Source organism: Gouania willdenowi, chromosome 11 (genome assembly GCF_900634775.1).
Source record: "Gouania willdenowi chromosome 11, fGouWil2.1, whole genome shotgun sequence".
Taxonomy (NCBI): Eukaryota; Metazoa; Chordata; class Actinopteri; order Blenniiformes; family Gobiesocidae; genus Gouania; species Gouania willdenowi.
The window spans coordinates 14,702,040-14,716,427 of NC_041054.1; the positions used below are offsets into that span (position 1 = coordinate 14,702,040).

The 14,388-nt window shown below is 37.8% G+C and overlaps 1 protein-coding gene across 2 annotated transcripts in view; it reads left to right on the top strand.

The window, feature by feature from the left end:
• Nucleotides 1-13,422, top strand: part of vps50 (VPS50 subunit of EARP/GARPII complex) — a 115,570-nt gene extending 102,148 nt beyond the window's left edge. For both annotated transcript variants that reach the window (XM_028461346.1, XM_028461347.1), the window contains 5 exons: nt 715-811; nt 2,476-2,634; nt 5,424-5,545; nt 10,658-10,847; nt 12,337-13,422. In XM_028461346.1, coding sequence (XP_028317147.1) covers nt 715-811; nt 2,476-2,634; nt 5,424-5,545; nt 10,658-10,847; nt 12,337-12,459 — 691 coding nt within the window. In that variant the 3' untranslated portion in view covers nt 12,460-13,422. The remainder of the gene's footprint in view (nt 1-714; nt 812-2,475; nt 2,635-5,423; nt 5,546-10,657; nt 10,848-12,336) is intronic.
• Nucleotides 13,423-14,388: the final 966 nt, after the last annotated feature.

The following is a 14,388-nucleotide window of genomic DNA, read 5'->3' on the forward strand; positions in this document are numbered from 1 at the left end:
AATTGCGCTCATTACTTCGTATGTGCCACGGGGTGCCAGGGATCCCCATTTTTTTACTCGGTGCAACCGAGTCATTTGACTGAGTTCTCCGGAATGTGGTACCTGCTATTTGGGATGGAGACGTTCCGCGAGCCCGGTCGTAGTTCAGCCGAACTGGTTTAGTATGACTTCATTACATCTATTTCAACTGTTTGCTCATCTTCCTCACTGATATTTCATCAGGAAATATCCTATTGAGATGAAACAACTCTGTTTCAAGAGATCATAAATGATCTGATCGTCCACTTTAGACTCTTTCCAGCGCGAAACTCCTTTTTTCATCAGATGGGGGATGGGGAAAGGGAGGTGGCTAATATTGTATTTCTTGAATAAATACTCTAATGCCAATCTTTTCCTCAAAGCTCTTAAGAGTCGGGGAGTGAAAGAGCATGATTTGACTGTGAATCCACAGGCTGCTGGCCCTTGTACCGTATTTGGCTTCTAAACTCTTTACATTCAGTGTCCAGAGTGAGCTGCTGATTGAAGTCACTAAAGGTTAGCTGCTTTAGTTGGAGCTCCATTCCTCATCTATTGATACTTTGAAATGAAGAAGTGAGCTAAGGAAGTTTGTGGTGCCAAAGGAATTGGCTGCCTTAACATGTAGTGATATTAAATGTACATTTTCTCACATCTGTGGGAACAAACTGGCTGATAGGGCTCCTCCTTTGTTCTCAGAGTGTTTTTGGCTGAGCAGTTTGAATCCCTCCAGTCCCAGTTGGACACAATGATGCCTGCAGCCAAGAAGCCCTTCCTGCAGCAGTTCTATTCCCAGGTATTCTATGCTTCATGCACGACTGCATCATTTCCTAAACCTATCTGCTTACGTGATTTCAATTTCAGATCATTATTATATTGATGTCAGATAAAGTTACTCTGAAACATCTGAATGCAGCAGCGCTAGGATGTAACCATCTAATTTTGATCTGTGATTGATTGCAGGCGATTTGTGAGCATTATTATTAGTCCTCACAGCTCAGTGTGCATGACTGTGATAATCAGATGACATGAATAAGATGATTATCGAGAGGAACGGACTGAATCATGTGATTATCTGAGTCTTAGATAACGAGAGATCTACAATTGAAGCTGATCATTTCAGTCAACATGACTCCACATGTAGCTGTCATTTTCATTATAATTACAGCCAAAATGGAAGTCATCCGGATCGAACTGAAGCCAAATTGGTTTGAGATCCAAAACATTTCAGTCATCTGCTGTTCGTTTAATTTGTTCTTTTTTTAACTTCACCCCAAGTGTAGTTATACGACACAGAAATCACTGAATATATCATCGCATTAGCACTAAGTTACACTCTGATGTACCATTTAGAAAGTCATCCATTTGCACGCACCACTAATGGTAAAAAATATAATTTTTTTCCACAAAGGAAATGTTTATGCATCACACAGCGTTTTGCATTTCTTTCCTTTACATTTAAAAATGTTCACTTTACTATTGTTGCTGTTTCCTTCAAACATTAAAACATGTTTCAAAGATTTTACATGTATATGGGGCATCAATTGTAAAGTTGCCCATGCTAAAATAACAACATTTGCAACATTTAGCAACAAACAGCTTTAAAAAAATGTACTTGAATTTTTTTTACATCACTTTTGACCCGATTTACCGCAGTGTTTGAGAAATTTGTGATATTTACTTTTCTTATTAAAATCTAAGTCTAAATGTTAAATCTAAATGTGAAACTAGATATTTAGCTAATATGCAAATTCACCAGAAGTACCAACATAAAATCTCATTCACACTAAGAGCATTATCCGCGGTCTATTCAGACGGAGTGATTGCCCTCCACATTTAGATTTAACATTTAATATTGAGATTTAACATTTAGCACTTAAATTTAGATTTAATATTTAGAAAAGTGTAACATTTATATATAATATTTAGATGTAATATTAACCATTTAAATTCAACATTGACGTATTTTTACGTGAAAAGTCAAAATCACAAATTTCTCAAACATTGCTGTAAATCTGGTCAAAAGCAACATGCAAAAAAAATTCATATGTTTTTAAAACGTGGTTTGTTTCTAAATGCTGTTTATTTTATCATGCACAACTTTACAATCGACGCCGGCGTACATGTATATATCAAGTAATTTTACATATTCCTGCCTACTTTATGTTCAACAACTTGGTTGCTACGCAGTTCATTTTAATGAATGTAATTTCATTCCTAAATTGAAAAATATAAAAACTCTAAAAATGAATAAATGATAATACTCTCATTGAATAAAATAATGTCATCAGCAAAGTATTGACGTTTAAATATTATTTCTCTTTATTAGTATTTAGATTTCCTGATAATGTCTTGTTTGCCCCTTTATATAGAGATTTCTAATTCTGCTTCCAAGCTAATCTTCTTCAAGTTGTTAATAATCTTCTAGCTAATGTATGTTTCCCCTCCTTTCACTTCCAGACGGTGTCGACAGCCAGTGAACTGCGGAAGCCTATATACTGGATCGTGGCTGCCAAGGCCATTGACTATGAACAAATGCTGCTGATGATGTCAGGAGTTAAATGGGACATAAGAGAGATCATGTCGCAGCATAACGTATACGTGGACGTCCTGTTAAAGGTAACTCTTCATAAGAAAAGCAGAAGTTTTGATGACATGGTTTGATGTTACATTTGAAGGGTTAGATGGTGCAAAGTGAAACTGAGTGAAACTTTGCAATATATTTTGGCATTATTTAAGGAAGTTTGCATCGACTTTCTTTCCGCGTATTAAGAATTTTTAGACATTTAATGATGCAAAAGTAGTTGTTTTGTTTGGTTACCAAAAACTGTAACTTTTTAATAGTTTTCAGTAATTGACAGTACTTTTAATGTAATTTTTCAGTGTAAAGCTCAGCTCTTTTGTGTAATCTAGTGACTCTTTTTCAATTAGACAATATTTAGCATTTTTTTATGAATATACAGAATATTTATTTATAAAATAAAGCAGGCAACGAGCAAGCAATGTTTATTTTATTTTCATTTTTTTTTTTTTTTTAATTTTAGGTGGTAAAAGCCAAAAACCACTTTGTTAATCTTTCATTTAGTAACTAGTTAAATAGTTTGGAACGAGTTTGAACTGATTTTTCTTTGGGGGGTACCAACTCATTTAATGAGGAAAGATGTTTCTTATGTATATTTATCTTTCTGTGATTCCAACTATGAGGATGCAGTTCTTTAGTAATTGATCCAAACTTTACATCAAGTAATTTTCTCCTTTTCAGTGCGAATATGCTCCAACCAGACTTTTTTTTTTTTGCTCAAAAATCAAACAACTTCTCATTAATACTGTTGCATCATTTATGCCTCAAAGGCGTGTAATACAGATGATGATGGGCCTAACTTCTGTGTGGAGATTGCGTGTTCTCCCAGCAGGTACCCTGATTTCTTCCCACAGTCTGAACCATGTGTGTTTTTTTCTTTTAAAGAGTAATTAAACCCCTGCTTTCTGCTAAACTGCCTCTAGGGGGGAAATTCAAAAACTGCCTTGATTATGGGCGTTACTCCTGAAGCAGTAAGACACACCCACTCATGCAGCGCTGCGCTCCAGTAGCATCTGTGATGAAATGCAACAATCACACACACACAATCCACACGTGAAGCTGCACCCACGCACACACAACACTACGGACACTAGCGCTGGTGTTCCAGCCTCTGTTCATGACTCAGCAAAGAGGCTGGAACGTCGCTTACACACACACACACACACACACACACGCACACGCACACGCACGTACGCGCGGAGACAGACAGGAATACACACATGATGTGTCTGTACACACCCAGATAGCTTGATAAACCCTCTGATTAGCACATAATCGGCTCTTTATAGAAGCACAGAGTCAAAAACATCAAAGCTGAAGAGAGGAGTCCTCATTAGAACTGTCAATCAATGCTCACTGAGGGCTATGATTGGAGGAAACCCTCCTCCCTCCTCTCAGCTTTTATAGGAGGGGCGGGGCCAACAGTGAAAATTGATGACATAGGGCAATCCAAAGAATCCATTTCAGCCAATAGCAAAATTCAGTCGTAATCGCCGGTGTTCAACTCTTAGTGGCCAGTAACGCTGACATTTTACAACTAATTAAAAAAATACTTTTACTAAAATGTTAAAAGTTGGACTAGGGTCAATAAACAGCACTACCTAATACCCAAATACATACCAATGTATTCAGCAGAAAAAAGTAGGTTTAGGAATTATTTACTCTTTAAGTCAGGCCTGTTAATTTTTCCACTTTATTTGTGTTTTCATGCACGTTAGTCCTTTGTAAGGTGCATTTTTTTTTCTTTTTGGACTTTCAAGCATTGGCAAGTTAGAAAATATTGAACATCACCAATACAAGTCAAATCTCTACAGACACATGAGCAATGCTTAAACATTTTATGTTCATGTGTTTTCAATAGTAATCTCATCACAGCCTGTTTTAATGTACTGCAGCCCGAGCTACATACTAAATAATGTAGCTTAACATTTACCTGTCCTCTTCCCATCGGTGCTAATCACAGTCCACGTTCACTTGTCAGACACTCGTCATACATATGGTTTATTTTCTGTGCGTGGACTAATGTATGTTGCTGTAGAATATTTTATTCATGTATTCAGGTTGATCACTGGTATTCAGCGTTGACATTGATTTGCATATAAAGTGGCAGAGGAAGGCAGAAGCCTTGGAATGAGTTCATTGGCAAAATGCTTAGCTCAGAAACCATTAGGAGGCATTTTTTATGAATGAAACATTTTTATTAGTTTGTACAAAAATTAGCGCGAAGATACATTCCAGTCACATTTGTTCTTTGTTATCGCAAGGTGTCAGACATTAATTTGCACCACCTCCTCAGCAAATTACATTCCGCTTTCTATATTGTGTTTTGGAGTAGAAATCCCAGAATGCACTGCAGTATGTGTATCAGTTTATACGTGTCTTTTCTTTTTTTTTTTTGCTTGATTTTAATCACATCAGCTGATTTGCATCTGCTAAAATGTTTGTTCAAAAAAAAAAAAAAGATTAAAAACATGGTGCCTAACCTGTAACATTCCAAACACATGTTGGTTTGTGTCTTAGATTAAGTGTTTATTAGCCTTAACTTTCAATCATTCAACAAGTCTTGCTTTGGCAGGTTGCTGTGATAAACTGTCCTGCCCTGGAATGATTTGCTCATTATTTATAGACGTCATTAAGGGGATGAAATATATGTTGAATGACCTGAATATTTATTGAAGGAGGACTCGGTGACCTTTTCTTCCGGGGATTATTTATGGAGAAACCATTGATAGGTTTTACCTTTGTGTAAATTTTAAGTCAGTTCTTTTATAAACAAAGTAAAAAAATAAATAAAAGATGAATATTTTACCATTGCTTTCTGTTGCAGGAGTTTGAGCAGTTTTATAAGCGCCTGGGTGATGTTTCCAGACATGTGCGCATTCCTCTTCCTGTCTCCAATGTCCTGTGGGAGCACTGCATTCGATTGGCTAACAGAACACTTGTCGAAGGGTAAGGAACTAATGACAACCTTATCTCAATATTAAAGGCATGCACAGAATCCTTTCCATTATGTTCCAAATTTATATTAACATTTTGTAGATGACTTACTTTCCACAATTATGAATGATTTGTCAGGATTTAATGTGTTTATTTTTTTTTGTTTACAGAGCTGCTATTCACAGCTTTTTTTTTTTTTTACTCAAGCTGTTACTGTTAATACTGTGTGAAAAGTCATAAAACTGACATGTTTGAGGCATATTTTCTCATTTCTAAATGGGAAACACATTGGCCCTTATTTATCAACCTTGCATGAAAGTGCACATTTGGTCGTACGAAAGGACCATCGTGTGATTTATGAAACATTCAAATCTGACCAGTCCCAGCGTACAAATGAGCAGGTGTTGATACAGCCGGCGGCTGAAATCGATCGTCATTGACATGTTAGGGCCTTAAATATTCCTCCTTCTAAGGCCCCGCCCACTGAGGTCAAACAAACACTGGCAAGAAACAAAGGAACTCCTCACATCTGAGGTGGAGCAAAACAAAGATGTGCTTTTTGACAGTGTGACAACTGGACCTAAAAGATACGGTTCTGCAACGTTACTGTGTTCCTGTCGGCCCACTCTACAAAGGAACCCAAAAAAAATGATCTGTGCAAGATCAGCTACCAAGCAGGTGACGTCTGCCCCCCTGTGCGTGGTACGAACAAACCACACAGCAGAGATCCTGTAGAGACAAATGGAAATATGTTGTTTATCGGCCTGAGGTGTCCGCACGCCAAGGCAATATCCCATAATCTCTTAAAACCAAAAAAGTGCAGGTATCAGTAATAACGTGGGCATTTTTTTAATTCCTTTTATTTTGTTTGAATAATATGTTTAGATTTGTTCTGAATGTGTGTCTGCTTATGCTTAAATGACAGCTGAGGCTGGTTTAATACTTTATTTTCAGACTCAGTCAGATTTTGTTGTTCTCTACCACAAATCTACACACTCAGATTTGCATACACGAGGTTAAAACAGACGTGAGATCTGATCGTAGCGTATGCTCACGTAAAAACTGATAAATAACGAAGCTTGCGTGATAACGCTCAAACGTTGATGAATGAGGGCCAATGGAAGGTCGCCTTAATACACAATAAATAGAAAACTTTAGTTTTGTTATTCCTACTTAAAACCAGCTGGAAAACTTTTCACATATTATTCAGTGCAGGCAGGCAATATTGCACACACACAAAAAAAAAAATACTAACAGTCTGTATAATTTCAATCTCTGGATGTGAAGAGAGGTGGGTGGCATAAGGTGACAGATTTCCCACAAACCCCTGTATTCAGCTCTTTCTTCCCCCACAGACTGACACAGTGAGGGAAGGTGAGTTTGAAGTGAGAGTGTGATGAATCCTGCTAATCAGTAAAAGCTGGCTCCGCAGCCTCTCTGAGTCACACTGGCTGGAAGCTGATGAAGCAAGGAGTCGGCCACATTTTCTTGCGAATGAGACTCTGGATACTAATTTAGACTTGTTTTTACGGAACAGCGACAGACGCAGAGAAGGATATCTGGTTCCCAGTTATTGCCCTTTGGGTGGTTTGGTGCTTACTGAGTAGCTTTGACTGTGAGGTGCCTCCTTCTCTCCACATGATCTCTACACACCTTCTGTCTGTGTGCCAGAGAACTTTTGAACCCTTTCCAGTGAGCTAATGGCCCATTATGACTGTGATGCTCAGCAAATTTAAGCCGCTGTTGCAGACATCTACAGCCTGCCTGGTTTTACTAGTGCACACTCACACACACTCTCCAATCCCTTCTGGCACACTAAGATAAAGTGGTCATATTTGTTTGTTAGTACGCCAGCTCCCTTGGTCTGTTATTCAATTTCTCTGTCCAGCGCTCGTCTCTCCTCAGAGACTTTTATATCCAGCTCCGTTAGCGTTCTGAGTCGGGGCTCAAACATTGAGCTGTGAAGACTGCTCGGCCTGGCAAGCAAAAGAGGAAGATAAATGAAAGTGCTGTCACAGCGAGAGGTGCTGAAAAAAGGAGAGAATGGGACAGAGAAGATGAGCGGAAGTGTCTGTGGTAATGCACTGGAGATCTAACTCTACGTGATCTGCACGTGGTCTAAACACCCTGCTGCCAATCACATGAAACACATACAGGATCTCTTATCACACACTCACCCACACCACACACACACACACACATGTATTCTATTGTTTTCCTCGGCAGTGATAAACCTGTCCTGCGCTGTTGGATCGTCAAACTCAGCACTTTGATTCCAAACACTCGTTTATAACCACAGGATGCGTCTCCCTCTAAACAAAGCATCACTGTTAGTGTTACAATGTCCTGAAAAAAGATCTAAGAAATATTTGTTCTGCACGTGTCCTTGTCATTTTGTCCTGGCATAAAGTTTAATTTTTATCCCTTCTATAATCTTTTAAATATTACGAACACAGTTTAACCCTGGGGTCAATCTGCCTCAGGGTTATTTGCCTCCAGAAAATGATTTGCAGAAAATTGTTGACCAAGTTTTTTGTGTCAGGCACTTTGTTTATTTGTTGAATACATAAATAACCCCCATGGGCCAGTTGTTCAAAACATTTAATCTGGATCAAAATTTTCCGGATTTGGAAATCCCATTTTTTTGCTACCCAGGCTCAGGTAGTCCGTCGTACTTTTATGCCGGTTTTTCAAAGCAACATTGGATTGGATCAACCTGATCCAGATACACAGTTTTCAAGATGACCAAATCCGGATTACCAGTGCTCTAAATGACACAACATATCACAATGTGGGCTACAGCTATATAAAGAACCACAGGTAAGAAGAGTCAACATGGGGTCACTGTAAGTGTTTTCTATTTTAGACAAAACACAAAAATAACAACATCCACTTCCATTCATAATTTATTTTATAAACCTTAGTCACAACAAATACAAAACAAATATACATTAACAAATACATTGTGGATATTTTGGAAAACGTCTTAAATAAAAAGGCTAAATGTCCAATAGTTATATGTAATGTTCAGGGTTCTTCCTCATCTGATGAGGAGAGACCAGCATTTTCAAGTCGTGCCTTTAGGAGGTGGATCTGAAGTTTCTCTTTGGTTTGCTGCAGTTTGGTCAGCTTGATTTGTTCCTCTGCGAGGAGTATCTGTGTTTCTGTGCTTTTAGTTTTCTCGTTTGAGATGTAATTCATAGGTATCATCATTATTATTTGGCAAATGATGCTTCAAGTCTTTTTTCTGAGCTCCTGTGACTGCTGACTCCACCAGTGAGGATCCAGGTTGTTTTCAGAAATAGTTCTGAGATCCAGAATGAATGTTTCTTCTGCGTTAGGAGGAACTGGCTCACTGTCCTCTGCAATCGTGAGGTCACCATATCCTACAACACTTTGACTCTTTTGCAGAGCTTTAGAGTTCTCACCTCCAATAATCTCCAGAAACCACATCCGTGTATTCACCTTTCTTAAAGGGTTTGTTTGCCCGTTTAGGTGTCTTTTGCTTCAGCAAAGTCCTTTGTTGCTCTGGCCCTCAGATTATTCCATCTAAATTTTACTTTGCTCCAAGTTCCTCTTCTGGCCCAGACCCCATTGCATTAACATTTGGGTGATTTCAACCCCTGTAGTCAGGGAAGCAATTGTTAAACATTATTTTTGACAGTTTCATCTTTGATGATTGTTTTTTTGAAACAAATATACAGTGATGACAGAAACATTTAATATAATTTTGTTTGTTATTGAAATCTGTTTGGGGGGATTGTTTCACAGTTTCATTGTTTCCACAAGATCATTTTTATTTTATGTTGACTTTACTATACTGAAGCTCATTTGGTAGCCTATGGCTACGTTATTTACTTTATCACTGTAATGGTTAAACAAGTCAAGTGTAAAGTATAAATAAAAGTGTATACACTAAATGATACAAATGTATTATTTAACCAATTTTAAAGTTTTACTACATTTTCTTCCTGAAATCCACCTTGAAACCTTACCCCCTGTTATGATCAGGATAATTCTGTTTTTTTTGGATCAAAGTTTCAAATCAACGGTTTGAACAACACAAACTGAAGGTTTGATCCAGATTAAAACTAGAATTGGATTCTGTGATGTAATCCGATTTCAGAATCCCTAATTCCCTTTTGAGCTACCCATTTTTGAGATTTTATCCAATCCGATTATCAAAACATGATCAGATTACCTTTGAACAACTGGCCCCTAATAATGAAACCTTGGCCTGTTTTCCAGCCCCACCATCAGGATTAGAATTAATTTATCTTGAATAGATTTCATCCAAATCTTCTCAAAATTACTGACAACGTCAATGACGAACAAGAGTATGAACCCTTTTGGTTGTGGTGATGATATGACCTTTCCTGCAGCGCCATCATTTGATCAAACTTTTAGTTTTAGAATTGGTGTATCTTGAAATTTTTTTTTCCAAATCCTTTCTAATTTGGGGGGCACATTCATGACTCACAGAATGAACCATGTCTTGATTGATGTTGGTGACCTCCCCCTTTTCTCTCATAAACTTATTTATTACTACTTCACATTCTCCTCTACGTTACTTTCACTGTGAAAGCGCTGTTCCAAAAGCCCATTGTCAGTAAACCTTTTCCTAGAGGACATTTTAAAGAGAGATAGAGATATTTTATGCTTAATCAACTGTACCCTTTTCATGTGCTTCCTCTGGAACAGTACAAGTTCCCAGTAGAGCAAAGAACATAAAAAGCATAACTGTGAGATGATCTGTCCGTCGCACACATTAACTATTTATTTCTCAGTCAAAATCCAAATGCACTGCAGATGAATGGCACAGTGGGAACATATAGGGTGTTGAAGCAGAGCATGTAGTGATGTATGGCAGGCATTTTCATTTCGGGACGCCACATTCCTGCAGCAACACAATGCAGTATTAATGAGATTGTTGTTGGAGCTTTCAGGGAAGAAGGAAAACAACTGAGCCAAGCTGCGGTGTTAGCGAGTGCTGACAGGGTGAACATGATCAGGCTATAGATTCCAGCAGTCGACTAATCCATGTACTGTATATCAGTCACTATGCGAAGACTGGAGGCACGGTTAATCTCTTTGACTCATTTGTCAACCTTTTTTCTTTGATAGCTACGCTAATGTGAAGAAGTGCAGCAACGAAGGCCGGGCTCTGATGCAACTGGATTTCCAACAGTTCCTGATGAAGCTGGAGAAACTCACTGACCTGCGACCGATTCCAGACAAGGAGTTCGTGGAAACCTACATCAAGGCTTACTACCTAACTGAGAACGACATGGAGCAGTTTATCAAGAACCACAGGGTGAGAAACCAAATGTTCCCTCAGTCGACTCCTTTAATTTCTTCTCAAACAGATTTAGTACTGAATTAATTTAGGTTTTTGTCTGTGTTTCATGTGGTCGACACAATATTATTAGAAAGATTTTGCTCTCAGGGTAAGGTGACGTAAAACAAGACTTTCTCTCCTAAATGCTCAAGCCCAATGACATCCTGCCACCAATTGTTCAGGAACAGATTTAAAAGTTGCTGGAGACTTTTTAATCAGATAAAGACATAGTCTAGGCCTCATAGATAAATAAATCCAAGTTCTTTTGCTTGAAAAAAGATGTAAAAGGTTGATTTTGCCACTTAAAAGTTTGTTTTTATCTCCACTGTAGACACTGTCTTATTGACATTGTTGGAAAACATTGCATTGTCCCGTAGAGGGATGCATACTTAAAAACACTGACAAAATGACTTCCCAAAACATTTCTGGTGTTTTCACAGACTGAAAGATGGTCGTTTTTTTTTTTTTACACAGAAATTGCCAAAATTGAATAGTGGGAACAAACGAGAACAGTAAAAATGTTTAGTGATTTACTGTCCTTCTCGTCTGGTGAAGAAACTAAAGAAATTAAGTAAAAACACTTCTATGCATCCATCTACAGGACTCCACATCCCACAATGCAATGTGCAAAACTTTTACAACAATGCCAATAAGAGAGCGTTTACAGTGGAGATCAAAACCAACTTCCAAGCGGGAATCTTTTATGTTTTTTTTTCTGAGCAAATGATCTTTGATTCATTGATCTGTGAGGCCACACTTTGTCTTTACCTGATAAAAAGAATGAATGTCTTTAGCAGCTTTAAATAAAAAAGGCGATGACATAGATCATAACCTGGGCTGAGGAGTCCTAACAGTGTAAGTGAAGCGTGAACGTTGTGCAGGACAAGCTTGGTGAAAAACTCTGTTTGTGGGAAGATTTTATTTTGAAAAGTCCAGCTGCTAAAAGAAAATTGAGTTTTGACTGAAATTCTGTTAGTAGTAGTAGTAGCAACTGTATTTGACTGGTATTATTTTCAGATAATGTTACAAATTGCAACTTTTTTGGTACAAAACTTCAACTGAAGAAAACAGGAAAGAGTTTAAAATGTACACACTGCACCTTAATCTAATTTTACTACTTATGTTTTTTAGGTTTTCGTTTCAGTATTTATAATTTGGTTTTAGTCTTAACATTTTACATTATTATTCACAAGGTCATTTTAACGACTTTTTATACAGACACTCTGGCTGCTACAGACTATTTGAACTTTTTAACTATACATCTGAGGGATGTGTGTGTGAGTATGCGTGTGTATATAGTATGGGAGATATGTACGTTTTTCAAACTGGATCCTGGAGAAACATTGTCTCATATTGTCTGCACTACTATGTATGTTTGGCAAAATGAAAATAAAGCTTCATTTGATTTGATTTGAAATTAAGTCCTCTGCAACATTTCAGTTGTTAACATGAGGTTTTCGTGCAGGAATACTCCATGAAGCAACTGGCCAATTTTGGTCAACGTTGTGTCTGGGTTTCCCACATCAACAAAAAAGCACGCCAGAAACTCCTCGCTGCTATTGACGACATCGACAGACCCAAGAGATAAAAAACGGTGCGGAGGACGTCCTCCCAGCTGCCTACAGCGATGGACGATGGACACTCCAGCACGGAAACGCTCACAGACCGGAGCTCTGCACACAAAGCTCTGCGTCTTTGACGAAGGTATCACCAGGTGCCGTGTCCGTTAACGGCCGTTTGTTGTACATTTCTCGTCACGTGACGGGGAATTAAATCCACAGAGGTGCATACGCGCATGCTTCCGTGTTGTCATCTGCTGCCTATGAAGCGACCGCCACAGGTTAGCCCTCTAGTGACCGCACTGAGCTCATCTCAATAATAAATGCTGTCAACTCATTTCAGATCGCCGTTTTTAATAAAAGCTGAGACATTAGGTGAATGTGTACACGTGGCGTTAGAGATGCTCTGCTTTGTGAATGTGTTCCCACTGCCACTCCAGTCTGTATGTCAGCTCTATAATATTCTACTTTCATCAACCTGAAATGATCTTCTTCCTCCGTGTTTTAATCGATCCAGATTAACTTAGATAAATGTACTATAATGATGATTCTAATCGTAATAGTGGTGTGACTATATGGGCACCATCTGCTTTAGTTTTGTCTACCATCTGTCATGTTTGAGCACTTGATGGAATTATAAGCGCTTCACTTTGATTTCAGTTAAAGGACCATTAAATGTGCTTTTGTGTTTTCAATTTGAAGGATTGCGAGTGTGTTATGGTCTTCCTGTGTTCACCTCATTAGGGCAGAAAAAGAAGATAAATGCGTGTGTATGTCAAGAATACTGAAAATGTGAATGTTTATTTATTTCCTGCTTCGTGTTCTTTTGGGCTTTAGTTTAATACTAGGACTGTACATTGATTTTTCCTTCTCCACTGTGTAACTTATCAACCCCTTGTTATATTAAACGACATTAATTACTTACCAATTGTCAAATTAGGTTTGGTTTGAGTGCACATGTGATTGTAACACAATAAAATCACTTAGATTAACTCTTGCCATCTAATTGATCTTTAAAGCTAATGTTTCTTTTTGTACTTGCAGTTGCCTCGTAGGAATCCTGCATTGACTCCATCAAGTCAATGCTTTTCATTAGAATAATAGAACACCAGGGCAACAAAAATCCTAATGTTTCCCTCAGCTTGTGGCAGGACGCTGTCAGACTAATTAATGTGATGCTCTGAGTGCTTTTAGGCCGTTACAATCCAAACCACAGGAGGATGGTGATGTGGGCAAACACACATCTTCATGAGGGCTCGTTAATTCTTTGATGACTCATTGTTTTCTATTATATAAAACAATGCAGTTTTCCTGGTATTAAGTAGGGGTGAGTATTGGCAAGGATGTTGCAATACGTATCGCGATACTTGGGCCACGATACGATATTATCGAGATATAACGCAATATTCTACCCAGGTAATGTAAAAATTAAAAGTAGAGATGAAAAATCAAGTTTCTGTATATGTTCATCAGAAGATATTGATATTCAGAGGACAAATGGAGTCAAAACTATTTGCTTCAAAACATCCTATTTATTATTTATTATTAGTGTTTTTTGCACATTTTCACTGAAAAAAAGAAAATACAGTGTTACACACTTGATAAAATCAAGTGCATCAAATTACCATTGCAACACATTGAAAGCATTGTAACCACCACTGAAATATTGCACAAATACACAAAAATATTGATTAAATATCAAGAAGGAAAAAGAAAAAAAAAATTAAATAAAAAAGAACAATGTGAAATCGATTTTTTTCCCACATCCCTAGTATTAAGCGTAATGGGTTTGATGGGAGTGGAAGTTACAGTGTTAAAGAGTTGCGGTATGTGAAATACTGGTGGTGGGGAAAAACATTGATTTTTGATATATTTGCAAAGGAAAATAAAGATATTGGAATTGTGATAGTAGTTCATATAGAATGGCAATACTTAAATCAGAATTGGAATATAAATCA